General features: G+C 42.9%; 9 protein-coding genes across 9 annotated transcripts; 3 read left to right on the forward strand and 6 right to left on the reverse strand.

The window, feature by feature from the left end:
• Positions 1-114: 114 nt before the first annotated feature.
• BCR41DRAFT_61827 (transcriptional Coactivator p15-domain-containing protein) lies at positions 115-1,221 on the forward strand. The gene is made up of 4 exons (XM_022030943.1): positions 115-427; positions 534-668; positions 758-802; positions 936-1,221. Exons 1-4 carry the CDS (start codon positions 344-346, stop codon positions 1,161-1,163), a joined length of 492 nt encoding a protein of 163 aa, XP_021881521.1. The 5' UTR covers positions 115-343; the 3' UTR covers positions 1,164-1,221.
• On the reverse strand, positions 1,196-2,360 carry BCR41DRAFT_336579 (S-adenosyl-L-methionine-dependent methyltransferase). The gene is made up of 2 exons (XM_022022034.1): positions 1,946-2,360; positions 1,196-1,858 (listed from the first exon to the last, which is right to left on the reverse strand). Exons 1-2 carry the CDS (start codon positions 2,304-2,306, stop codon positions 1,398-1,400), a joined length of 822 nt encoding a protein of 273 aa, XP_021881522.1. The 5' UTR covers positions 2,307-2,360; the 3' UTR covers positions 1,196-1,397.
• A 1,207-nt stretch (positions 2,361-3,567) lies between these two features.
• On the forward strand, positions 3,568-5,254 carry BCR41DRAFT_353633 (putative cysteine desulfurylase). Its single transcript, XM_022024194.1, has 4 exons — positions 3,568-3,762; positions 3,847-3,912; positions 4,017-4,543; positions 4,677-5,254. The coding sequence occupies exons 1-4, from the start codon at positions 3,645-3,647 to the stop codon at positions 5,199-5,201; spliced, it is 1,236 nt and encodes a 411-aa protein (XP_021881523.1). The 5' UTR covers positions 3,568-3,644; the 3' UTR covers positions 5,202-5,254.
• A 45-nt stretch (positions 5,255-5,299) lies between these two features.
• Positions 5,300-8,708, reverse strand: BCR41DRAFT_353634 (hypothetical protein). Its single transcript, XM_022024195.1, has 3 exons — positions 7,821-8,708; positions 7,470-7,689; positions 5,300-7,354 (listed from the first exon to the last, which is right to left on the reverse strand). The coding sequence occupies exons 1-3, from the start codon at positions 8,429-8,431 to the stop codon at positions 5,306-5,308; spliced, it is 2,880 nt and encodes a 959-aa protein (XP_021881524.1). The 5' UTR covers positions 8,432-8,708; the 3' UTR covers positions 5,300-5,305.
• Positions 8,709-11,327: 2,619 nt separating this feature from the next.
• Positions 11,328-12,411, reverse strand: BCR41DRAFT_405961 (hypothetical protein; the record flags this gene model as incomplete). Its single annotated transcript, XM_022029387.1, has 1 exon — positions 11,328-12,411. Exon 1 carries the CDS (start codon positions 12,303-12,305, stop codon positions 11,328-11,330), a length of 978 nt encoding a protein of 325 aa, XP_021881525.1. The 5' UTR covers positions 12,306-12,411.
• Positions 12,412-12,634: 223 nt separating this feature from the next.
• Positions 12,635-14,222, reverse strand: BCR41DRAFT_422180 (hypothetical protein). The gene is made up of 3 exons (XM_022030114.1): positions 13,464-14,222; positions 12,967-13,260; positions 12,635-12,870 (listed from the first exon to the last, which is right to left on the reverse strand). The coding sequence occupies exons 1-3, from the start codon at positions 14,115-14,117 to the stop codon at positions 12,691-12,693; spliced, it is 1,128 nt and encodes a 375-aa protein (XP_021881526.1). The 5' UTR covers positions 14,118-14,222; the 3' UTR covers positions 12,635-12,690.
• A 3,846-nt stretch (positions 14,223-18,068) lies between these two features.
• BCR41DRAFT_61910 (hypothetical protein) lies at positions 18,069-18,637 on the forward strand. The gene has a single exon (XM_022030944.1). The coding sequence runs from the start codon at positions 18,079-18,081 to the stop codon at positions 18,535-18,537; it is 459 nt and encodes a 152-aa protein (XP_021881527.1). The 5' UTR covers positions 18,069-18,078; the 3' UTR covers positions 18,538-18,637.
• Positions 18,638-20,052: 1,415 nt separating this feature from the next.
• BCR41DRAFT_336586 (Isocitrate/isopropylmalate dehydrogenase-domain-containing protein) lies at positions 20,053-23,762 on the reverse strand. The gene is made up of 2 exons (XM_022022035.1): positions 23,349-23,762; positions 20,053-23,200 (listed from the first exon to the last, which is right to left on the reverse strand). The coding sequence occupies exons 1-2, from the start codon at positions 23,521-23,523 to the stop codon at positions 20,130-20,132; spliced, it is 3,246 nt and encodes a 1,081-aa protein (XP_021881528.1). The 5' UTR covers positions 23,524-23,762; the 3' UTR covers positions 20,053-20,129.
• Positions 23,763-24,278: 516 nt separating this feature from the next.
• BCR41DRAFT_291291 (small subunit of acetolactate synthase-domain-containing protein) lies at positions 24,279-25,284 on the reverse strand (the record flags this gene model as incomplete). The annotated part of the gene is made up of 2 exons (XM_022020352.1): positions 24,279-24,743; positions 24,916-25,284. Coding segments are annotated over 2 exons (834 nt in total), but the record flags the coding sequence as incomplete, so codon positions are not given.
• Positions 25,285-25,402: the final 118 nt, after the last annotated feature.

Here is a 25,402-nt window from a genome sequence, read left to right on the forward strand (position 1 = left end):
GTGTGGATAACCAACAAATGCAAGCGAGATGATACGCAACAACTCCTTTTGTTTCGCGCTCAAGAATGTTTGCAACAACACAAACAAGGCCACATTTGCTTACCTCCAATTAACCAAATTTCCATTTCTCATAACTACGCATTTTTATTTTTACTGTTTATTTTTAATTTTTAATTTTATCCTTTTTACTTCCTTTTGGATCCACAGCAATCAAAAAAGGTTATCAGTGACAAATAGATCGTGTATAAAAAGATCCACAAACATTCTACTTTTCTCTTTATTTTTTATCCTTCTATTATTCAATAGCACTTGACACCAATCGAAATACAAATATTTGTACCAAATGTCCGACGAGAAGCGAAGACGCGACTTTACCTTACGAGGTCCGAATAGTGAGGAATTTAAGCAGGGCACTTGTAGCTTTGAGGTCAAGCAATTCTTTTTTTTTTTTTTCTTTCTAGTTTAATATGAAAACATCAATGTCATGATCGCATACAGGAATTAACGGTTGTTTTATTTCAACTGATTTACAGGTTGATGGGCAGTTTATTAAAACCGAGAGTTTTGATGACTTTTACATAAATCTTGAGCAAGTCGCTCTTTCCTTGGGCCCGAGGCCGCCTTCATGCTCAAGATCCATTTCCACTATTAAAGGCAGGACCAAGAAGGTGTGTGCTAATAAAAGGAAAGAAAAAGCGCTTTCAAAATTCGTAATTTAACCACATTATGGCGGCTCTTTCGGAAACACTGTTTGTAGGTATCGCCCACTATGCAGAATGAACGAGGTGAAAGGTTCTTTGAGGCAAGGATAGCTACTGGGGACCATAATATTAATCGAATATATCTATACCCATGATCAAATCAGTTTTCTTTATGCCTTGGGTAGGTAAAATAATCCTAATCGAATTCTTTACCGACTCACCTTGTGTAAATAGCTCGGTCCAAAGAGAAGGCTCACGGTCCACAAATGGCAGAATCAGACCCTGGTAGACATTCGTGAGCACTTTTACAGTAAGGAGGGGATAGCCAAGCCCGGCAGAAAGGGTATTTCATTGACCATTGATCAGTTCAAGTGCATCCTTGACCATGAGTTCGAGATCAAGAGAGCGATCAAGTCGATGGAAAGGCGGAAACGACAGCGTCTTTGTCTGGGCAAAGCATGAAAGATTTGATGGACATTATGAATACTTTATTTCCTCATCCCCTCCCTTCTCTCCCTTCTTGTCCCTTTCATACTCATGTAGATGTGTTTATATTTATTATTAATATTACCATAAGCAATACGGAAAGAAAGACATGAATTTGTTGCATTATTTTGTGATCTTTATGTTATAGAGTTTTGGTGTGATGTTTCTTTATACTCCCTTCCTCTACTAGTGGGCCCGTTGTTTGTTGAGCTAGTTGATCTTGGTAGCCTTGAAGCGAAGGCGGACATACATGATATGCCATACGCCTTCATCCTGCGAAAAAGTTAGGTTATTTTGTACCTCCTGAGCAATGGCCTTCTTCTCTTCCTCATTGTTCTCAAATGGTTTCATGAACATAAATCCAAAAGTATCAATCCAACCCGCCACATCGGTCGACAAAGGGGTCAAGCGAGGGATCAACTCGATATAGTCAACACGGAACCCACTTTCTTCCAACATGCGTTTGTATGTGTTGACACCAGGGAAGAACCATGGATCATACTGTTCTGGATTATTAATCCCACGCTTCTTCAATGCAGCATGGAGGCCTCCACGGACTTCCGCTACGTTCATGTGGCCACCCATCTCGGCTACAAAGCGGCCCCCAGTTTTGAGAGACTTGTTAACGCCTTGGATAACTCGTACTGGATCTTTCTTCATCCAATGTAAAGCTAAAAAGTCATAGATCCCCGAACAAAAATGTGTTACTATAGCGTCTTTTTTTTATTTTATAAGTGTATATATTATATATACTGTACCTGCATTGGAAAAGACAGCATCAAAGTCTCCGTTTGCCAGCGCATTATCAACAAGGTCGTGTCCATCTACCACTCGCGCGTCCTGGCATCCAATAATGGCAGCGGCTCTGATCATGTCAGAGCTTGAATCGATTGCTACGACCGATTTACATTTCTTCTCAAGCTCGATAGTCAAGACACCATCTCCGGCACCCAAGTCAAGGATTCGTTCGTGAGCCTGAGGATCCAAGAGTTTGACGACAGGAGCACCGAGCACGGGCACAAATGATGCATTCTTGACATACTTTTGAGAAGACCATGTGTCGTCTTGCTCCTTGTTGTCGATAGTAGGGCTAGATATGGGAGAAATATCGTTAGTCATGATATAGATTGTTGTTTCTTTTGTGTTTGTGTCTGTGGATTGTAGTGCGTCGTGAAAAATGTGGATGTGATCTGTGTGTAAGCTTCCTCTCCTTTTTATATCTTCTGAGGCAACCACTTGGAACACATGAGTCAAGTCTGTCAAAAAAAAAAAAAAAAACTTAAAAAACTTAAAAAACGCGTAACAACATGACAGATACAGCAGCGCAGCCATGCATATTTAGAGCTGATATCCAAATGTTTGGACGCAAGCCTAGATTCATTAAATTGTTTATTTATTTTACAGGCATACTTTTCCTTCATTTTTTACCAGATGTCAGATAGTCAGATAGTCAGATAGTCAGATAGACATTTATGGGTCACTGCACCAATGAGCCTGCTCCATGTTTACTTTATTTATTTATTTTCGTCTGGCTGATTGAATTGGCTGATGTTATAGCGAAGCTCATGTATCATGAGAAGCCTGTCAGCAAATCGTAGTTTGGATATGGCAGACGACCATCATTAAGGGAAAGTGAGGAGGATTTAACGAGAAGTGATCCTGCTATGGTTATGGTAGAAGGACCAATGAATGATTCAAATCCTTTCCAAAACCTGCTACTTCAGGAGCAGCTAATCCATCTCAGATTGTTACAAGTGCTGTATAGGATGCCAAAAAAAAAGGATAAAAGAAAAAGGGGGACAGAGATCTTGTGGAAGCTGTTGTATCTCTATGTGCTGTGGTAAGAGGTGTGAGAAACGTTCTGTTACAACCCAATCAATTCATAATATGCTTGCGCCATCTATCCTTCTGATGCACTCGATATCCGTTCAAATAGCTCATTCATCTATCTATCAGTACGATCAACTGTGTCAACACTACAAGTGCAACTTTCAAGAAGAGATCCAAGGTGTTGCTGGGCATAGACAAGCAATTATAAACGATGCAGAAGGCTAATGGCTAATAGGCGATGTTGAGATAATGTGGTTGATCGATCAGAGCGTGGGAAGTTTTTTCGTGGTGACTCTTTTGTTACTGGATTAAAAAATAGAGACGCCGTCTGGCTTGATTTGTATGGCATGTTTTCATGAGGACAGCGCAGCAATTTGTTTAAATGGTTTAAAGTCGACAAGAAAAAGCGGTTTTTGGTGACAAAACAAATGACAGATAATGCAGAGAAGGTCATGGTTGTTCACGATCTTGGTCTTATTATTCAACTGAATGATTGCCTTTAGTGTTTAGCGGAGGGATTGAAATCTGTCCTGGATCTATAAATTTATAAATTTAACGCCCCTTTCTCAATTGCTTTTACTCTTGCTCCTCATTCCTTTTGACATTACATTGCGTTGCCAATCAATCATGACTCAATCTTCACCTGAATTGCCTACACCTGGCGCCCCTGGCCCTTTTGGCCATAAGCTACGCAAGAGCTTTCTCTTTCCTGAGAACTTTACTCAATTCAATCATGGTTCCTTTGGTATGTGTATTAGCATACGTTGCAATTGAACATAAGAAATGCCTTATTGATCGATAAAAATGTCACATGTTATTTTTATTTTAGGAACATTCCCAAAGGTTGTTCAGGATGCAATGATTGCTTATCATCAACATGCAGAGAAGGATCCAGGTACGACAAGCATAGCAAGCATATGTCAATTGATTATTATTATTATTTTTCCCACGATACTGCATTTTCCCATAGTAAAAACAAACATCATAAAAAAACTATAGATCGTTGGATGCGTCGAGAGCTGAAACCTGCGTTGACAAAGATCCGTGAAGAGCTTGCAGAGTTGATTCACTGTGACAAAGATGACTTGGCCTTGGTGACGAACACTACTGCTGGCGTTAACACCATCTTGCGCTCGCTTCAATTTCAACCCGGTGATAGGATCCTACAACTCTCGACTGGATATATCTCAGTTGAGAAGACTGTTCGTTATATTTCAGATTCTCATGATGATGTCAAGGTCATTGATGTGCCTATCACCTTCCCACTCACTGGTCAGGAAATTCTTCATAAAGTTGAGCAGGCCATCCTGGCTCATAAACAGTTAAACGATGGATCAAGGATCCGTTTAGCTATGGTGGATTGGATCTCGAGCGTACCCTCTATTTTGCATCCTGTTAAACCTTTAGTCGAATTGTTGCAGAGTCATGGTATTTTGGTCTTTGTCGACGGCGCTCACTCGATTGGGCAGGTTCATGTCGATCTGAATGATCTTCACCCAGATTTCTATATTACCAACTGTCACAAGGTAAAGAAAAAAATTGTACTTATTCCAAAGTTTGTTCTGTCAAGATTTAAATGATGTCTCATTCCATGTTTGCACCGCTCTTTTCATATCTCTCTTTTCTTCATATTGTCTGAAAATCAATTTGCCATAATAGTGGCTCTTCAGTGTCAGAGGGTCTGCTGTCTTATATGTCCCCAGGCGCCATCAACATTTGATCCACCCAACATCTATCACAGCTGATTACAAGACTGGTTTCGAGGCCGAATTCTCTTGGGCAGGTACTCAGGATTACTCATCACTCATGTCAATTAGCTCCGCCATTGCCTTTCGTAAGCAATTTGGCGAAGATGCCATCATTGGATACACGCATGCATTGGCCATCCAGGGAGGCAAGATCGTTGCTGATATCCTCGGCTCCAATAGTCTCACTCCTGATGACCATCAGGTCGCCAATATGGTTAACATCCGTTTGCCACTTAATAATGTCGATCATCCCAAGGCCACGGTCCAGTATTTTATGGACACTCTCATGGACCGTTATAACATCTACACTCCTACTTTCAAACATGGTGGTCAATGGTGGACCCGTGTCTCCGCTCAGATTTACCTAGAACTCGATGATTTTGTTCGTCTGGGTAATATTTGGAAAGAGGTCATTGACGAGCTGAATACAGAGTGATCGATCCATTAGTCTTATACTGTTATTTGTGTTAGTAAATCTTTAAAAAAAAAAAATAAAAAATATAAATAAAAAAAATTTTATTTAAAGTAAAATAAGTTTTGTTAATATATCCGCTCCATGATGGATTCGAGTGAAATGCGTTCATCTGCATTGACATTCATCATGTCGTGCAAAAGTCGTGTGATCGATCCAGAGGGATCTAATATCTGACTCTTCTCATAAGGTGTATTGGTATCCAATACACTATCCAATGATAGTCCTGCCTGAACATTGATAGTTTCTTGCGATACAAATGCTGATGACGCAGGAGGATATGGTACCCTAAAATTGCGAGCTGTCCATGGACTTTGATTATTCCATCCACCGATCAAGGCCCAGGCATCCGATTCTGTCTGGAAAAGGGGCCGGCCACCTGTGAGGATCTCATAATACACGCATCCTAGCGACCAGGTATCCATGACTGCCTCCGCAGGAAATGTTGTATCGCCTGCACGCCATGCTTCCAACAATTCAGGCGCGGTGTAAGCTGCCGGAAGTGGGTTTCCGCCGATACGGTCCATGCGCTGCTCTAGCTGCTGCTGTTCCAAATATGGGTATGCTTCAGACTTGAGATGATTAGGTGGTGGTTGGACAGGCATCGGTAATAACTCAGGATCATTGCCTCCTCCTCCTACCGCTCCAATAGGCTCTCCAATGAAACGAGCACATGTAAAGTCCCAGAGTTTCCAGGGTGCATCCTCCGCCTTTGGATCGATGCCATCCTCTATAAAGAAGCTTCCAGGTTGAATATTTAGGTGTACGACTCCATGGCGGTGGCACCAATCCACTGCAGCAGAAATGGATCGCAGAATTGCACGAGCGTGCTGTGCTGTCTTCACAGGGCCCAGATCAGAGAGCAGACTACTGCATCCGCCCATTGCGTTGATAAACGGATAAGTATTAGCTCGGTTCTGAAGTGCAGGGATACAATAGGACTCCAAAAGTTCCATGACAAATATCGGGCTCTTTAAATGCTTCAACAAAGCTGCCTCGCGCTTCCAATGAATCTCAGTCATGTACCACTTTAATGTTGCGGCTTCGAAAGTGTGTTGATTCTCTGCATCTGTCAAGAGCATTGAGCTACCTTCTGCTAACTCTCGTAGTGGGGTTAATGGTCGCGTAGAAGGGGATGGAGAGGGTGATCGTCCACGTTCGCGTTCAAATTCCAGTCGGCTTCTACGTACCACCACTGTTCCTGAGCGTGCCAGTGCTTGAGAGTCGCCGCCCTGGGCTTTGATCGACCGTGCGCTTCTGGGGAGTGATACAACATGATATGTTCCAAGAACTAAGCGCCCTGTCGGCCCGTGTGGACTAATCAGATGCGCATCCTGGATTTCATAACGAATAACCTGTAGTTGAATCTTTTCCTCGAAACGCTTGCCGCTTTTTCCATTTCTTCTGGCGAAATTGGACGTTGTGGAGCTAACAGAGACAGAATGGGCCAAGCCTTGAGGCGTATGCATATCATAGCGATGGTGCTTAAGAGCAGCCTCAACAGGGATAGTTTCATCTAGATGCGACTGCGAGCTGGCCATGGAACTGTGTTGATTGGCGTTAATGATACTATTCGTATTTTTTGACTGGGTCTCTCGATTGCCTGGCCGTATTCCGTACCCCAAGCGCTGTAGATCATTCTCCAATAGATGTGGCACCTCCGGTAGACTACGGTCATTGTGATACAATCCCAAGGGCACCATGGTCTCATCAGTCTTGATAGGAAAAAGGTTCTTTTGCTTGTACTTAGTCTTTTTGTTACGGTACACAAGAAAGCCTATGATGATAGCTACGAGCGCTAAAAACCCCAAAACGGATCCAAGAATGATAGGTAGCTTGGTGCTGTTATGTTCATCTGCATTGGGATCCAATCCCTGCGATGGTATTGTTACAGATGGTGAAGGGGGAATAGGCGCTCCCGAAACAGGCGGTAATGCCGGTCGTCCAATGATAGAAATGGTTGGACCTGATGGGCTGAGCTGCGATATTTCTGATTCCTTAACAATAAACATGTTGTTCTGTAACGTATTGGAGTCAATTGGAATAGATTTGTTGAATATCTTGCTGTCAGACATATAGTATGATACAAGCGTGTTGTCTGTGCTTCCAGATCCAACCTACAATAAAAGTTGTGATTGCAAATTAATAGGCGTAAGGATAACAGAGGATGAATAGGGAAATGAGCAGTACAAAGGGGATAGGATGAGAACAGATGTTTTATCCAAGAATTACCATAGGTCCAAGCAGAGCCACGCCATTGGAGCCAGCCAGGGGCACAAGGACCTGCCCAGATGATACAGTGAAGTGAGATTGGTCCATTTTGCTGTTAAGATTTACTTTGAGAAGCTGCGACTGTGCCTTGCTGTCAGAGTAGTAAAACCAAACAAAGGATGCTCCAGATCCTGAAGAGATAGTCATGCTGATAATCCTTTTTGAATCTGGAATACCCAGCCTGAAGGCAATAAATATATGAAAAAAAAAAAAAAAAAAAAACTTCTCAGTAACAGTTGAGACATACAGTGTATTAAGGATATTTTTTTTAATTAGTCCCGAAATAAATAGCATTTTATCATTTCGACATACTCTGACAACGAAGCAAGGCCGATCGTATTCGTTGATCTAACGTCCCACTTTCGTACGTTGTTGTCTCCATTGACAGTAGCGAGTATCATAGAGGAAGTTGCATCGTAGCCAAGGGCTAAAATGGGGTATCGAAACTCGGCGACATCGAGCTGCGATATCTTCCCTCCTGCCCAATCATGCCATGTACTAGAGCCATTAGTATTAATAGAGAGATATCCCATATGACTGTCAGCGACATAATAGATGGTCGTAGGGTTGATGACGATGCATTTTCCACCATTAAAATGTTCGTTGATATCAAATGCTTCGGCTGGTTTGAACGCAGGCAGCTGAGGTTCTGATCCAACTATTTTAACAAATGTCAATTTGCCTTTGTCGGCTCCTACAATCCAGGCTTCATCATTAGAGCCTGAGCATACTGTGGCAGAACTGAATAAAAGAGGTTGCTGAACAGGTCCAGGCGATATTGGGGGTGGTGCAGGGACAGCATTTACCACAAAGACGAAACATAAAGATATTTGAATAACCGCCAGTAATGATAATAATGGTGGTTGTGGTTGTGATTGTGCCTGTGGCCGTAGTTGTAAGTGCTGCCGTAGTGGTAGTGTCATGATTCTAAGCTATTAGTTTGGTATATTGACGAAGGATATGGATACAGTAGCCAAGAAGCTTTCGTCGGGGCTGTTCTTGTTTGTTGAAAGAGATGAAAAAGAAAGAGGAAAGAGAATACAATCTAAGGACAGACAAACAGACATATAATAATGATGAGCGATAGCAACAATAATAAATGGGCAAATAAAGAAGTGATGGCGGTAATAGAGGTAATGGAAGGATGAAGAGGAAGGAGGATGATCAAAAATAGAAGAAAAAGAGGCGATGAGAGTAGAGAGTAGACTGACAAACACAACAAATATGCACACAAAGATAGACAACACTCAGCCCACAAAAATTCCATGTGGCAATGCGATTAAAACAACACCAGTCACTTCTGGGCTACACCTAAAATCGTAAGCCAATCATTGTTTGGGTACCATTTGAATACCAAGTATTTGGGTATAAACATGCCAGGAAAAGGTTAAGCGTGCACAGAGTATATACATGGTTTGTTAAATGCAGAACAACTCAGTATATGGCAACTTACTAACAGGCGAAAGGGCTCCAGACTGTCGAGGGCGGCACATCATTCTGAGTCACCATAGCTCAACAACTTGTTGGTTGTGCCGAATAGTGAAGATATCTCTACCTCAATGCTAATATTGCTAGATTACCAGAGTTGACTGAAGGGGTATGGAGGCCTCTAAAGCTGTAGGTGGGGCCGCATAGGACTTAGGACTGATAGTGGTGGTTTTATTTTTAGTCATGTGGAGAGGGTTCGCCGCCAACTATTTAAGGAGCAACAGCCCAGGAAAATCTGGCTCCATTTGAGTACTGACTGTTCTCGTTCAGTCTTTGAGTAGTGTGTTGTTCTTTTATTGTGTTAGAGAGTTATTGCATCTATCTTTACCTGGAAGTGACCGGCTTCACAACCCACCAACAAATTTCCTTTCATACACCCCTAAAATTTCCAACAATAGTAATGGAGGTATGACGCAATGTCCATTTAGTTAGCGGCGGCAATCAATAAAAGCTTCTTTTCGCATAGTTCAATCATCGCTTCTTGCTCAGTCTATATCTGAGTGGTGAAGACTTTGGCTACGATATGATTAGCAAATAAGAGTGAACATTTGCCGCCGATCTACGTCCCACAGTGCCGCTTTTAACATGGAGAGCATTAGCGAATCACTTTATTTTTATTGAAACTCTCTTAGGCCAAGAAAACATGGACCTTATTAGGTGGAGTCATGAGTTAAAAAAAGACTTTTGGGTAAATAGGATGGGTGGACTTTGACAATAATCCATCCATCCATATACGCGATATCCCATCAACTAAATGATCAGTGCCCTATGGGCCGACCTTGCTCAATAATTTGCTGAATTAATTGACTTTGCTCTTCAATGATCCGTGCTTGTTCCTTGAGCTGCCTATCTACCTTTATGCTGCCACTTTCGGAGTGCTTATTGAGGTACTCTTCCTGCTGCTGAAGCGTTGCAGTATAGTAGATCATATCATGGGACCACTGATCAGACTTCGAGCTGCCTGCTTTTTTTTTTTTTTTTTTTTTTTTTAAGAAAAAAAAAAAAAAAAAAAAAAAAAGTATGTAAGTAAAAAAGGATCTACTTCATTATCTTTTGAAAGCGTTGAGTGAACATACCTGGGCCATTGTACGACAGGGCCTCTGCTTCTTCGACATATCGTAGCCTGATCCCCATCCATGTCAATGTCGATGTATTTTTAGCAGTCTGGAATGCATCATTCATCAGTGCTAAATAGACAAGAGTAGAGAAATTGTTAGTTTCAGCTCGAGAAGAATTAAATCAATTGATGCGATTGTGGCAACATTACCTATAAGTATATTAAATGAAATAATAACGGTGAAGATGACAAATAGTATCATCAGCCCATCGTAATCCGATGGACGATCTGCAAAATCGAGCGCTTCACCAGTTGAACCCCAGAGGCCAATCTAAAAAAGAATGGAAACCCTGTTAGAAAACGCCAGCAGGCATTAGTGCAATCAAAATACAAGCAAGCATTAAGAGTATACACGTACCATGAAGAAAAAAATGGTAGAAATAGCACGAAAAGGCGCTTTTGAGAACTTGCTATCAACTTCAGCACATCTATTAACTGGGGTGACTGGGCATCCACGGAGCAAGTGCAAAATTGCGAGTGCAAATGCAACAAAGCCTAAAAAAAAGAGTACAAAGAAGAGGCCGATTTTCCCCACGATCTTGAGAACCAATGTCGTAAAGTAGCAAATATTCTGCTTGACCCGTAATTCAAATATCTGTTGGGGTGAACACACAATGAAGAGTGTAGGCATTTGCAATATGATTAGCATCCTAGTACAGCTCAAGTCAAAAAAAAAAAAGCAAGGACTTGTGTCATTTTGACATTACGAAATGTAAATAGATAAAAATGACTGAGAAACTGAGGACGGAAATGTTGCCATCAGGATTATCCTCCACGATATTCATTATCTGCTTAATACTTCCTATTAACGGGGGTACAAACACTCCAACGTCGATGATCTTAAATGGAGAACTATAATAAACGAGAGGAAAATGGTCATTAATGGGTGGGAAAGTATGGAGACATAAGAGCTAAGCGAGGGTCGTGGCGCACCTAAAATACTGGCGATAATTGCGGCAAAGCTGTAGTGCCTCAAGGAAAAGAAACATTGTAGCCATAACAGTGATGGCAACAAATATGATTATAAGTGCGATCGCTGGGATTCTTCCATACACCTGAATGATCACGGATGTCAGTACTAGGAAGTAGAAAATGCACTCGACTATGAATCGCTTGCACCAGTATGAGTGACCAATCGAATTCCTACAATGAGTGTATGATAAATCAGATTCTCTTAAGCGCATGAATTAATGAATCAGCCAAAAAAAGGAAAATTAGACAAGATTTAGGCTTTTCAAAAGTATATTATACCACTTGTATTCGATCAGAGCTGCAATTGCGGGGTTATCTAACATTTCAGGAGTAAAAGCATGGCATTCGACAGCTGGTTTGGATTTCATCCTGAACCTATGGATTGTACTATACACGGCCTGGAGCCATGGATTTTGCGCTTTGCTACCGCTTTCAGATGTTTCTACTGGGCGACGCCATAACATATCGTACGAGGCAGCAAAGATATCGACCGTGAAGCCTTCATCCCTTGGAGCAGATCCAGACACGTTAAGTTGAGATGAGTCGCCTAGATGAAAAACAGGATTCTTGCATTTATGCAATGGTTGGTTCTCGGGCTTTAGAAACATCCATCGAAACCTCGGAGGATGCGCAACAACTGCCCTATCAATGATAATGGACGGGTCTTTGACAGGAATAAAAGACAGCTGTCTGATAGTTCCATAAACTAGGTCCGAGTGCAGTTCATGCAGTTGAACAAGTTCATGTAGCGAGCTCAAGACTGGTGAAGCAACACTCAAGTCTTTTGTTTCTTTGGCCATACGAATATAGTAATCAATCGTAATCTTCGCAAGCACAATGGCTCGGGAGGATGCCTTGGCCTTGTCGAGAAATAAAGAGACTGGATTCCCTTCTCGATTGAGGCCCCAACTTGGTACCAACTGAGATGGCGCCCATCGCACATGTCCAGAGTCAAGCAGCGCTTTCAGGAACCTGCCATGCATCTCATAGTTATCTTTAGTCGTGCGACCGCAAATCTCGACCAAAATTTTAGAAAGGTTTACATTGCAGTTTATAAGCTCATCGATGCATGCAACAGCATTCTTTAAAACATTCTTTCGTGCCTCACTGCTGCTGTTTCCATACTCGGAAATTAAGTTGTAGAACTTATTCAGTAAGAAATCTGGTGTAAGTTGGCCTTTGTATGAGCTATCTGTTTGGCCATTAGGAATTGGAAACATTGCTTTTGCAAGTCTACTTCAAAGGACAGAGGGACAATGCTGAATGGCTGGTGTGTATGCCTGGAGGTAATTGCCCAGAAAAATAAAAGAAGAAAAGAAAAAGGTGGGATGAAGGGATTGCTAATGGCCTTGTGATTAACGGTAGAAGCGATCATACATGGAAAAAAGGCGATGCCAAGAGATATTCAGACAAGAGGCGAAGGAGCTCGGCGAAGCACTTCAATGGGCTCATCTCAATATAATTTGAAGGCGTACATAAAACATAACAGAAAACACGGCCCGATTGGGTATCTTTAGAAGCACAAATTAACTAAATTTTAAATCTGCGTCGCCTATCTATTGAAGAATAGCCATGAGAGGACAATTTCTAGCTGATGACCTATGGTTAAAGGTCGTCGATGAAGTCCCCAATACTGCCACCAACGTCGTCAATGATGTCCCTAAAATCATCACCAACGTCGTCAATGAAATCTTCAACATCATCAACAACGCCTTCAATGAAGTCACCAATATCAGTAATGATTTCCTTGGCTTTGTCACCTAACTTTCGCAAGATTTCTCGAATCTAGCCAATCGCAGAAACGGAGAGAATCAGTCCTCCATCATGCTACCATCCTCAGCGATCACAGAGAGTGAACCTTGCATAGTTACAAAGACTTACATTGATAGGGCAATTTACGCTGTACGACTTGTTTTTGACAGTGTGCGAGATTGAGATGATGCCAATAATTGTTACATCTGCAATAGCTTCATAATTGATGATGATTTGACCCTCCGTCCCTCCAGCCAAGCCGCACTCCGAAAGAATGCTCCTTATGACAGATAAGCGCGAGTCTTGGTGGCGATCGTAACTAATAGAGACAGAGGCCTGAACCACAGTTTTTGCTTTACGATGGATATCGACGTATTGAACACTTCCACCACCAATAGGAGGACTGTAGTTAGGGTAAAAGGCCTAAGTGAGAGGAGTGATAATAGACGTACAAATTGAAAACCCAATTAATTACATTAGAAATGCTCTCTTTGACTGATACTGTACCCGGGCTCACTAAAGTCTTCGCCAACTGTCGAATGCAATCAAAGTACATCAATGCAACGTAAAAAGCGATTAATGTAAAAGTGTTGAATGGACATTAAGAAAGGAGGGGAAAAGCGCACCTTTATGACCGCAGAGTTAATTCTAAATCCTAAGAGATTAGGGTTGTCGATCTCAATGTTCGCCACCATGGTCATGGCTAGTGTTGTATTACCCTTGTTGAATGAGAAATTAGGCCCGCTTGCTGCGCCAAGGTATTTTAACGTGGGCACTTGTAAGGTTTTAGCTAGCACAATCCCCACAATGGTGAGGGCCAGCAGGACAAGGATGGATAAGCAGCAGGTGATTCGCCCGCAGGCAGATTGGACGCATGGAAAACATGGTAGGAGTCTCGATATTTTCCCTGTTGGCCCCATTCGCTTGACATCTAGATTACTATTGTCAGAGTGGTCGCTCGTCTTGTTTTCCCCGTTGCTCTTGTTTTTCTCAGTCCTTAGTGTCTCATCATCCTCAAATTCATTCTTCGTATCACACTTTAAATTGAGTTGTTGTGTTTTATGATGATAGGTATAGTTCCATCCACGTTCCTGCCGTTGCTCATGCTGCTGTTGATGTGGCTCTTGCCCACAACCTTCAGGCCTTTGAGTAGGTAGTGGGGGAAGCTTCTTGTTCAAGTGAAGTTGCGGCTGAGGATGGAATTCGTCATCTTCGCCCCTTGAATTGGCCTGTTTGTAAATATAGTTGCCATTACTGCTATCGTAACCATTGTAGTTCATTGCGAAGATACGATCGGGAAAGAAACGTGGTAAAGAAATAAAATAAATAAGTTACGCAAGGATGCTAGAAGAGGATGACGGGGCAAGAATAAAAAGAGGGGAGTAGAGGAAGAGAGAGGGAGAGGGAAGACAAAGGCGCTCCTCATCACTAGAAGGCTCACTTGAATTATTGAATTACAACTTCGCCAATGCCGACCATTGCACAGTAGTGTGGAAGCGTGGAGGGACCGAAGTCATTTAATGTTAACATTCACAATATACGCTGCGCATATGTAATACAAGGGGCTCCTGTAAGGAGGCGCATCGATCTTTAATGGTACACCACAACAAGCGGCACGTTTGTTTTGTCTAAGCTAGCCTTACCCTTGTTTACTATCATCCGCTGGTAGCAGCCGCCTAATGACTACACGTATTTTTCACTGTCATTACCACAAGGGAAACCTTTGTTATCTTGGTAGAGAGTATCATGTACCTTGTAAGGATAGCTACAAAACGTAAAAGTGTTAGGGCTCCGAACAGTGGCGGTACAGCTTAAGTGGCTTCCTTGCTGTTGTTTATATGGCTTTCACCTGCCTATTTTTCGTTGCGGTCTTTGTGTTTTATAATGTCTTCAGCGTACTGTCCCTCTTTTGCTGTCATGTTATTGTTCTATTGGAAGCAGTAAAGGCGAGCGCCAAGTCAAGCAGAAAAAATAGGAAAAGGCCTCTAACTATTACTAATTTCTATGATTTTGGCATGCAGTTACTAGACATTTGATACTAAAATCAATACAATCCTAACCAACGCGTGTATCGCTGGTGAGTTTTTCTTTATTATTTTTTTTCTGAGCTACAAAAGGGCCACCTGGCCACGTAATACTTGTTTCATCGGTGATGGTCATCAATACTTTCACATGACTTTGTTATCGTCGCCCTTTGCTTTCCTTGACCTTGCCCTATGCCTCTTTCCTTGAGCTTGTTTTATGGCCTCATGTCAACAGTCTATTTAGCTGAGCTGAAAACCCTTTATTTCTTCCTCCACTCTTCTCTCTTCTCAGCAATCATTCCGCTCATTACACTCACCCCTTTTTCATTCATTACGCTCTCTTCCTTACCACTCCACAGTTTAGCAGCTTACATGGCTGCGCATGGTATGTATACAGTCTCTATCTCAGCAGCGAAAGCTTAGTCTGGGTGTCAATGTTTACACCCCACCTATCGCCCCAACAAAGGGCGTTTAAATCTAAAGGCAAACTGCTATATTTGCATGCAAATTAGTGGCACCACAGAAGGAGAAGGTCTCAATGCCTCTTATCAGTAGAGAAAGGTAGAAAACACCTTTTATTTTATTTTAGCCACGGCTGTATTTACGCATATCTGAGTGGACTTTTAAGCTTTGGATTTTCTTCTACTTGAGGAGTTTCATCAATTGCCTCTGCTTTTCGAAGAAACGCTGATATAACTAGTAAAGATCGACAATCGCTGGGGCACAAATTTGATGGAATACTCTATTGCTTGGGAGCCTCCAATGCTGAGATTGGTGCAATCGAAGCCGGAAAGAAAAGCAAAATCTAATATGGTAGCTAGGTGTTATCTGATGCCTCGAAGATGTCGAATACTTTAAGGGATATATTTGGTTTTGCATGCACACAGGCTGGTTTTAACGAGTGATGTTGTTGTTATGGGCAAGGAATCGAAGTTTATGGCTCCCTGGTATCTGGGTGCCTGGTAGGGTCTGAGTCACTGAAGTATCTTGAAGGGAGATACCTTTGCTTCAATCGAGAGAGTGAACTGATTCCACCAGCCACGTTGAACGGTTTTTCATTATTGAAGATTGCACGTGTAATGATACAGTCCTCACGTTGGAGGCCTCGTATCGGGTCAACTGCAGAAGATACTGGGAGGCATATTGACGGCTCCGGCCCCTTACAGAGCCAAGAATGCCAGTCAGCTCCAACATTGACATCACCACCTCTTTCTCCAAAGATGAAGAAAGTTATAAAAAAATAACAATAAAGTAACTCCACTGAATTGCAAAATCAGAGCAAACTGGTGTTGCTAATGCACTTTTTCTCTTCCCTTTAGTGTCCTACTCCTCGATCATAAATACCGACGTGCCTAGTGAGCAGCACTCCGGCATCTCAAAGGATATCAAGACAGCTTCTTTACTTGCTAGCCCTGATGTAACCCCCACTCCCTATAAGGTAACAAAGAGTTTCCTTAACGACCTACTTCAAGCCCTTTACCCTCAGATCGGTTCTGATCGGCATCCTCCACCTGATTTTGAGTCCATGAAGAGATGTATTTGGTCAAAGCACCTCACCACACCTAAAGATACAATCAGCTACACGACGCTGTAGACTGTGAACCAGTAGAGTTCAGTTGAAGCTTAGTTATTCTCCTAAACTTGACGGTAGCCCATCGGGTTGTGGTGGGGATGGTGCTGTTTGTTAATGCAATTATAGTATAATTGCCACACTCCCATCAATTGATTTTTTTTTTTTCATTGAACTGTGTCGATTTATTACTCTACCTTGTTTAACGCTGATTCTTTCAACAGATAAACATGTAGTAACATGGACATTCAAAAGGCATTGAGGTACAGCCTTTACCACCAATGCAGTCGTTTCTTTTATTATTATTATTATTATTATTATTATTATTTAAGCAAAAAGATGGGAATCACCAAGCCCTTTCGTATTAACCTCCTCTAATCATTGCCTTCTAAAGGCCTACTAGGTGCTTGGGGATCGGGATCAAGTAACGAGGGTGCCAAATCACGGAAGGGATGCATGCTAAGCACGAAGCTGTCTCCACCATTGCAGAAGCCTCTGGATTAAGTCTATACACGAAAGCAACAATGATCTCTGGGAACACTTCAACAGAGCGTACTCTATCCAAAAGCTAGGCTTTTGTCCCTAAATCATAGGTCCACATAGACAATTACCCTAATATATAGTTCTGCACTCGTCGACCCAACTGCAATGAGAGAAATGGGCTCTGAAACATTTGTACTTAGCTTCACGATGCTAAAATCCCTGGTAACCAAGCATGGGCTCCTAAAAGACGCATGTACATGTGGATGATGATCTATCTTCCTTTTGTGACAATTTTGATACCCATTGGTGCATGTTTTGTCAAAGAATGTAGATTAATTTGTGTTCCTGTTCATCTGTGAGCATGAGCGTTTTTCCACGGTCATGGATAATGTGGACCTAAGTATCCAGACATTCTGAACTCTATATACCAGAAATATACTTCGGCGCTGGTCTCATGACCAGAAATATACTTCGGCGCTGATCTCATGACCAGAGACACTATTAAACCTTCACCCTAAAATTGCGTAGCAGATATGGATATAGAACAAAAGATATGCATGCAGAAAAGAGAATTAAAAAGTGGTGCCAAACCCTATTCACACCACTGAGCATAGACATGTTCGTATTTGAATAGTTTTGCTCCAAGACTGCTTCTCATTGCATTGTCAACCATCATTAACCGTAGCACAAGCTCTTCTAACCCGCTTTTAGTTTTCATTTTGTACATGTACATGTATTGTTACTGTATTATGTATTTTGTGGTGTTTTTTATTTTTTTTTATTTTTTATAATTATTTTGTTCTGGATATTTGGAATTGATCTGCAAAAACTTAATTCTACATTAACTCCCTTTTGCTCACACCATTAGTGATCAGACATTGCTCCCCACTCGAGTCTCTAGCGTATGGATTTATTCTCACATACAACGAAGCAATGTTGCATCTACTTTCGTAATAATATTTTTCCATATCGCCTTCCTCTGAAATGCTGACAAGACTTCTCACAGCTAACATTCGATATAAATAAGAGGCACACACTCGTCTTTGTTTCGCTCTCAGAATCTCCTCACCCTCTTCCAGGTATGCCACCTTGCAGATGTTCTTGAAGCATCATCCAACGACCGTCAGCTAATATTTTCACACTTTGATGTAATACCAGACAGCCATGTACAAGAGCTTCATCTATCTCTGCACGACCGGCCTACTTGCCTTGGCACAAGGACAAGACGTGGGCAGATGTACCGAGCATCTCCGCAAATTTGATCTCTGTGCCAACGATGGCGCCTGGACTGTCAACAAGCTCCACCATTTATCTTATATGTTGAATACGTTTAGTGATAATATTGGCTTCATAACCCATTGGCGCAATGAAGGTTGCGCGTCTGGACTGGGGACCAACAAGTGGAAGTGCTGCTACAAAACCTGGGACGGAAGCAACCTGGATATTAACTCGAAGAGAGAACTCCTGGACTCTGTTGGAGATATCAAGAGTGTCATTGGTAATGTTCGCGAAGGCACATATCTTCCAAGTTGGGTAGAGAGATGGAATGGAAAGACCCAGCTGTGGTGCAATTATAACAACATGCCTTTCTCTTACAAGTGGAAGTGCCAGGGCCGCTCGTAGGCCGTATCGATCAGTTGACGGATATAAAAGACCAGGAGGAAAACAAAGACCTTTATAAACAAATAGTGTCAGGAAATGCCCGACAAGAGCATCCGTCGATCCATTAATAAAAATAAAAATAAAAATAAGAAAGCATGCAGTCGTCCTTCTCATCTGATTAAAGTCAATATAATATATCTTTACTCCAGCAGTCGGAGGACTCCAAAGAAGGCGAATATAGCTTGTCTAAGGGGAAAGTAATGTAGACTAAATTGAATGTGCTTGTGTGGGTGGGTGTACGGAATGGATTAGGCATAATAACAGACAACTACTAAAGCTTTTCCAGTTAGGGGTCGATGAATCCGCCTTCAGCGCGTTCTTATTCAAATATTATGGAAGAGTAGCTGGTACCCCTAAGGGAGCGATCAAAGATGTGAGCTTATTCAGTTCGTGGCTGTGGTACCATCCAACTCATGTTCTGATTCTGACACGACTCTTTTTTTTTTTTTACATCTTACTGTTTTAGCCTCAGTCAAATAATTATTGGCTGAGGCACCACACTGCAAACGCTTTGAAGACAGAGGGATTAAAGATTATTATTTATTTTTTTCTATCGCAGCTAAAGACTTTTTTTATGCATTGCAAATCTTTGACACTTGCTTGAAGCTAAGGTGTATCTGGAAGAGTGTCCTAAAGAGCCAAGAGCACAGTTACAGATATTTTTACTCCAATTGGAGGTAACCTAAGCTGGGTTGTTCCGAGCAATTGCTTTTTGCTTTTGACGTTCGGATGCATCTCCCACTCGTTCTGTGTGGAATATTCCTTCTTCAAGTGCTCTCTGTCTTTTAGGAAAAGTCAGAGGGAAGTTTTTGCTGACAGTGTTTTCTGAGACGGTACACTGATATTTTTTGGCTTGTTCTGAGCATTGCGTTTTCCAACAGTTTTTCTGAGTCCAGATACAGATATGTCATGCGACAGGCAGAGAAATGAAAGTCTCTGTCCACTCCACGCATTGCAACTCTAGAAGCTCTATCCTCAAAAAAACTTTCATAGTCTCATTATGACGATCACGAAGGTAGGTTCTTATGTCCTTTAAGCACTTGTATGGTGTTTTACAGAGGGCAACAAGGCGAAGACTCACTCTGAGAGAGACTCTGGACTTCCAACGCCGTGGCTTCAGCGACTCTAGTGATCTTAGTGCCTTCAATGCCTTCTTTGTCATAATTGTCTTTGCTGCCTTCGGTAGCCTCTTTGCTTACAGGTCCCTTCGTTATCAAAAGAGATTCCGGACGACAGTCTCACTCGTTTTCCACGCTTGTCATTAATAAAGCCAATTATAGGGCCTAAGTTTCGTTTGGGCATTCTGGGAGGGAAGGGAAAAAAAGAAAACGGGGATTAGAGGATGGTAGAGCGTTAATTTCTTCTGTCTAATTTCGCATGTGTACATTGGATTTGTTAAAATGCCTTTATAAATGTTCTTGAAAGAACCTTTCCGCTTTACTTTTGTATGGTACAATAATGGTAGCGATTTTTATTGCCTTTTTATATACAAAAGATGATTGCAAGTTTTCTACTGTCTTTTCACTTTTTTTTATACATGTTTTGCTTTGTTTTTACCAAGCGAGTTCGCTGTCATCACCGCAATTGCTCTTGGATGATGTCTTGGCCTCGCTACCACAGCTGGAAGCAGATTTGGACTCTGGTGCAGTTGCAACACGGAAGAGCTGCTTGCCGTACTTCTTATACATCTCTGTAACACCACCTCCTGCCAAGAGACGCTCCTCCATCAATGACAAGCCAAAAGGATACTCCTGACCGCCACAATGGACCTTGCGCTCCTTGACATCAATTGCAACTTCAGCTCCCTCCTGTGCATGCTCATAGAAAGACTCGTCATCAATCGTGATTCCAAGAAGCGACATATTGGGCTGGTTTCGAGCATAAATAAAGGCGTACGACTTGGCGATGACAGCCTTGACACCCGCACCAAGAAGTGCACGGGGTGCTTCTTCACGAGACGAACCTGAACCAAAACCAGCACCACCAACCACGATATCATACCCTTGCTTGACCAATTCACGGAACTCAGGCTTGACAAACTGGAAGGCGTGAGTGCCCAGGTCTACATCCGAAGTGCCTGGCATGAACTGTGCAGGAATGATTGCATCCGTGTCGATATTGTCCTCGAAGCGTTGAACACGGCCCTTAATGGTAGCCGAGAATGATGGTGGGGGAGGAGGAAGGGAGGTATCAGATGTCTTTTCATCGTAGTAAACTGGAGCAGGTTCAGAGTAAACAACAGGCTTGCCCTTCTCAATCCACATCTCCAACATTTCCTCATAGCGAGCACGATCAATGGCATCCAAAAGATCACGAGGGTTGCGGATCTTCATATCAAATGATGAAGCAGCGACTGTGGCAGCAGAAGCAAGGTTACCGATGGCGCCTTTGCCCATACGGTTGCGGAAATTGCGGTTCTGAGAAGACAACCAGATCTCGCCCTCTCCAGCTTGATCTGCAGCGACAGCAATGCAGTACGAGCACCCAGGAGCACCAATCTCGAAACCGGCCTGTTCGTAAATCTTAAGCAGGCCCAAGCGACGAAGTTTGGCAACGATGGGTACAGAGCCGGGTGTAACCTTACGCTTACCGCCCAAAGCAGGAACAAGCCCCTTCTTGAGACCAGCCTCCAAGACCAATGCAGCCAAAATCAAATCTTCCTCAGCGGTGGTGCAAGCTCCAATGAAGCATCCGTCCAATTTAGTTCCAGCGCACGCATCGACAGAGACGCAGTTGTCAGGGTCAGGGTAGAGTGCAACCAATGAGTCAACCTTGGACAAGTCAATGATGTGAGTCTCTGCATAATGTGCATCCTCATCAGCCTTGAAATAGAGTGCGGCGTTCTTGTGTTGTGGGTTCTTACGTTTAGCAATATAAGCAGCAGTGATCTCATCTGCCTCGCAAACGCCAGCAATACCACCAAATTCAGTCGCCATATTGGCCAATGCAAATCGAGCATCACAAGACAAATGCTTCAGTCCAGGACCAGTGTACTCGACAGAGCGTTCGAAAGCAACAGTGTTTCGCTTGAGCTGTTGAAGCACATAGAGAATAGCATCCTTTCCACCAATGCCAAAAGGGGGTTGGTTGATGAAGCGAATCTCGACAGTCTCTGGAACTTTGAACCATGTCTCCCCAGTGACCAAGGGCATGACCACATCTGCAGCACCAAGTCCAACAGCGAAGGCACCAACCGCTCCGGCTGAACAAGAGTGAGAGTCTGCACCAATAATTAGTTGTCCAGGTTGAGCGCGCTCGCGGTAGAACTCAGTGTGGAGGATAGAATAGTTGGCGCCATAGAAATCAATTAATTTTGCCTCTTTTGCGAAATCGGTTGAGGCCTTGATCAGCTCCTGAGGCTTTGGGAGGTGATTGATACTAGGATCGACAGTGTGGTCAATCGCCAGCCAGAAGCGATCGTTACGGTAGACACTGGGACGACCCATTTGGTCGTAGGTCTTGTCCATGCCCTTCCAAGTCAATTCTGAGGCCAAAGTCCAGTCTACAGATACACATACCATATCGCCCGGCTTGACATTTCCAGGAGCAGAAAGTCCAATGGCGTTGTGAGCAATGATTTTTTCCGAGATGGTCATGCCCCGACGACCTTGAGGACGTGTCAATGTCAGAGGACGTACAATGGGTGCGCCTTCAGCAGCATTTAGACCAAAGAGTTCTTTTTCGAGAACCTCCAAAATCTTGTCACCTATTTCCTTTGTGGTCTTGTCGCCACCCAAATCGCGAGTGCGGTAAGCGTATCCAGCACGATCAGCATCATCCAAGACCTTGCGCACAGAGTCCTCAATGGCAACAGCCTCGGCTTCCAGATCCAAGGAATAGCGCAACAACATCGCGGCAGACAAAATGGTTCCGACGGGATTTGCAACACCCTTTCCAGCGATATCGGGAGCCGAACCATGGATGGGCTCATAGACACCCAAGCAAGGCTTGCCCTTCTCAGGAAGCCCATTCAAAGAAGCTGAAGGCAAGAGGCCAAGGGAGCCAGGGATGACGGAGGCCTCATCAGAAAGAATATCGCCAAACATATTTTCGGTCAAAATAACACCATTCAAGCTGCGAGGGTTCTTGACAAGGAACATGGCGGCAGAATCGACCAAATGGTGATCAACCTTGAGCTGCGGGAACTCTTTTTCAATAACTTCGGTGACAGTCTTGCGCCAGAGACGAGAGGAAGCCAAGACGTTAGCCTTATCGATCGAGTGAATGGGCCAAACAGGATCGTGCTGGAGAGCCAAAGCAGCAGCCAAGCGGGTGACACGCTCGACCTCAGCTCGCGAGTAGGGAAGAGTATCATAAGCCTGGCCATCTTCCTCTGTTGCTTCCTTGCGATCACCAAAGTAGATACCGCCGACAAGTTCACGGATCATCATAAAGTCGACGCCTTTGACGATGGACTCTTTGAGAGGAGAGTGAGAGATCAAAGCATCAGAGGCGAATGTGCAGGGGCGGAGATTGGCGTACAAATCAAGGCTCTTCCTGAGGGCAAGCAATCCTTGTTCGGGTCTGGGGTTTCCTGTTGCCCACTTGGGGCCTCCTACTGCTCCAAGAAGAATAGCATCGGCAGACTTGCATGATGCGAGGGCTTCTTCTGTAAGCGCGGTGCCTGTTTAGAAAAAGGAAAAAAGAGAGATTAGAAAGCACGTCACGTTTAGTTATCTTTAAATTGTTTCACACACTTTGGTTCAGACATTTTTTACAAAAAAAAAAAAAAAAAAAAAAGATGTGGGACGCGGAGGCCAGGACAAACATACCAGTGGCATCAATGGATGCACCTCCGATCAATTCTTCCTTAAAAGTAATGTCAACTTTATGTGATCTGATCTTGGCTACCAACTCGAGGACACGCTTGGCCTCGGCGATGACTTCAGGACCTACGCCATCGCCGGGCAAGAGGACAACTGTGGATTTTTTTGGAGAGACAGCCATGTGTGGGATATTCTTTCTGTAAATGGGAGTGTAGGTAGAAGTATGTAATATGAAGGAAAATTACTTGTTGTGTGAATGTGATGAGTGTCGTTAAACAAGGCGATCAGGGCAACAGTACGATGGAGATATTCGTCATAGGATGCAATAAAATAAAAAGAGGTGTAAATCAATTTAGATCAAGATGGGAATAAAGGAAAAAAAGGATAGGATAAGCAAAAGAGAAGAAGGAGGAGAAAAAGAGAGTGAGGAATGAAAGAGAGAGGAAAGAAAGAAGAGGTGGTTTAAATAAGAGTGGTAACGCAAGATGGCCGAGTTTTGATTGCCCAATGAGGCATCCTTTTGCCGAGTAAGCCAAACAAGCAATGCATGATATGAGTGATGTGACCCATCTGACTTGACCTGTCTGACTGATTTTACTCGCCACTTGTCCGGGTCCGATAAATCATTTGCACACAAAATAACAAAAAAACGGGGACAAATAGATTTGATCATACTCAAAACCTTATTTTTTCAGTCATCTTACATGTATATTTATTCCGAGGCATTCAAATCTTGTTAAATATATTTATATATACTTGTATCTACTCTTATATATATATATATATAATATATTTTCCTTCAGTCTTCCAATTATAACATGAGGGAGTGTTGAAGCGTAAGGCATTAGATAGTTATCTGGACAGAGGTTTTATATGTATATATTTCTAAGATGTAGACCAATTAAAGAAACTAAATCGCATAAAGAAAAAAAAGATCTATCCTGGTGGGAGCAATGATGCATCAACGCCAGACCCTTCGTCCTGGGGCTCCTCCATTTCATTGTCATGGCGATCGTAAATAGGGGAGCGAGGCATAGCCATCATACCGCTTCTAGCAGCTTCCAAAATACCAAAAGGCTTGACTAACTTTATGAAAGAATCCACACGATCTGGCTTTGCAGACAGCTCAATCACAATGCAATCCCCGCTCACATCCACAACCTTGCCTTGGAACAGCTTGGTCAACTCTGTTAGTGACTTCAGGTGAGCATGTGTCTGACGGAGTGCATTTGAAGGCGTCATCTCTTCTTCAGCCTCCTCCTGCACAAGTTGCCAATTGGGGGAACGTGAGTTCATCTGAGCACGGACGTGCTCAGGTCCCAAAATCGAGACCTTGATCAGAAGCAGCTCGCGTTGAATAACCTTGAATCCAGTATAATCCAACACTGCCCATACGGGCACCTTTTTTTTTACAATAATAAAATAAAAATAAAAATAAATAAATAAATAAAAACACGTAATAAACATGGTAAAAGTCAGCAACTCGGCCCGATCGCGTTAAGCAATATTTTTTTCTTTCAAAAATGAAAACAACAACAAAAAAAAAAAAAAAAAAAAAAAAAAAAACGCTTACAAGATCTTCAAGTTGTCTCCTGGCTTGCTCAATGGTGCCAGATTCACCTCTCAGAACAATTGTCATCCGACTAAGATCTGCAACCTCTGTCTTGGCTACCACCAACGAGTCAATATTAAACCCCCTGCCTGCCAGGATCCCTGAAACGCGACTCAAGACACCAGGTTCGTTCTGGACAAGACAATTAAAAATATGTCGCTGTTTCGTGACACGGTGTCCAATCGGTGGGGTATTGTACAAAATGTTGGATACTGCCTCTTCTGCTGAGGGTGGTGCTGGGTGTAAATAATCTGATGTCAATGCAGGATGGCGCTTGTGAGGGTGAGATCGCTTGTAAGAAATGGCGGAAGTCGACGATGAGGATTGACGGAGAAATGTCGTGGAGCTAACCATGGGACGTTGAAGCCTCGCTGCAGAGGGAGCAGTGGCCTATCCGTGAAACAAAGGCCGATATATTAAAACAATCAGCCTTCAAATAGTTAATGCC

Source organism: Lobosporangium transversale, assembly GCF_002105155.1.
Source record: "Lobosporangium transversale strain NRRL 3116 chromosome Unknown BCR41scaffold_18, whole genome shotgun sequence".
NCBI classification, from domain to species: domain Eukaryota; kingdom Fungi; phylum Mortierellomycota; class Mortierellomycetes; order Mortierellales; family Mortierellaceae; genus Lobosporangium; species Lobosporangium transversale.

What these genes read in the sequence shown, in the direction of transcription:
- BCR41DRAFT_61827 (XM_022030943.1), top strand. Translation starts at nt 344, where the DNA reads ATGTCCGACGAGAAGCGAAGACGCGACTTTACCTTACGAGGTCCGAAT. An exon ending in AGGGCACTTGTAGCTTTGAG is followed by an intron (nt 428 to 533) that starts GTCAAGCAATTC and finishes ACTGATTTACAG; the next exon opens with GTTGATGGGCAGTTTATTAA. An exon ending in GAGGTGAAAGGTTCTTTGAG is followed by an intron (nt 803 to 935) that starts GCAAGGATAGCT and finishes TTGTGTAAATAG; the next exon opens with CTCGGTCCAAAGAGAAGGCT.
- BCR41DRAFT_336579 (XM_022022034.1), bottom strand. Translation starts at nt 2,306, where the DNA reads ATGACTAACGATATTTCTCCCATATCTAGCCCTACTATCGACAACAAG. An exon ending in TGCTGTCTTTTCCAATGCAG is followed by an intron (nt 1,859 to 1,945) that starts GTACAGTATATA and finishes ATGACTTTTTAG; the next exon opens with CTTTACATTGGATGAAGAAA.
- BCR41DRAFT_353633 (XM_022024194.1), top strand. Translation starts at nt 3,645, where the DNA reads ATGACTCAATCTTCACCTGAATTGCCTACACCTGGCGCCCCTGGCCCT. An exon ending in ACATGCAGAGAAGGATCCAG is followed by an intron (nt 3,913 to 4,016) that starts GTACGACAAGCA and finishes AAAAAACTATAG; the next exon opens with ATCGTTGGATGCGTCGAGAG. An exon ending in ATATTACCAACTGTCACAAG is followed by an intron (nt 4,544 to 4,676) that starts GTAAAGAAAAAA and finishes TTGCCATAATAG; the next exon opens with TGGCTCTTCAGTGTCAGAGG.
- BCR41DRAFT_353634 (XM_022024195.1), bottom strand. Translation starts at nt 8,431, where the DNA reads ATGACACTACCACTACGGCAGCACTTACAACTACGGCCACAGGCACAA. An exon ending in GGCCTTGCTTCGTTGTCAGA is followed by an intron (nt 7,690 to 7,820) that starts GTATGTCGAAAT and finishes TATTGCCTTCAG; the next exon opens with GCTGGGTATTCCAGATTCAA. An exon ending in TGGCTCTGCTTGGACCTATG is followed by an intron (nt 7,355 to 7,469) that starts GTAATTCTTGGA and finishes CTTTTATTGTAG; the next exon opens with GTTGGATCTGGAAGCACAGA.
- BCR41DRAFT_422180 (XM_022030114.1), bottom strand. Translation starts at nt 14,117, where the DNA reads ATGAACTACAATGGTTACGATAGCAGTAATGGCAACTATATTTACAAA. An exon ending in TTAACTCTGCGGTCATAAAG is followed by an intron (nt 13,261 to 13,463) that starts GTGCGCTTTTCC and finishes CCTCTCACTTAG; the next exon opens with GCCTTTTACCCTAACTACAG. An exon ending in GCGTAAATTGCCCTATCAAT is followed by an intron (nt 12,871 to 12,966) that starts GTAAGTCTTTGT and finishes GCGATTGGCTAG; the next exon opens with ATTCGAGAAATCTTGCGAAA.
- BCR41DRAFT_61910 (XM_022030944.1), top strand. Translation starts at nt 18,079, where the DNA reads ATGTACAAGAGCTTCATCTATCTCTGCACGACCGGCCTACTTGCCTTG.
- BCR41DRAFT_336586 (XM_022022035.1), bottom strand. Translation starts at nt 23,523, where the DNA reads ATGGCTGTCTCTCCAAAAAAATCCACAGTTGTCCTCTTGCCCGGCGAT. An exon ending in TGCATCCATTGATGCCACTG is followed by an intron (nt 23,201 to 23,348) that starts GTATGTTTGTCC and finishes TTTTCTAAACAG; the next exon opens with GCACCGCGCTTACAGAAGAA.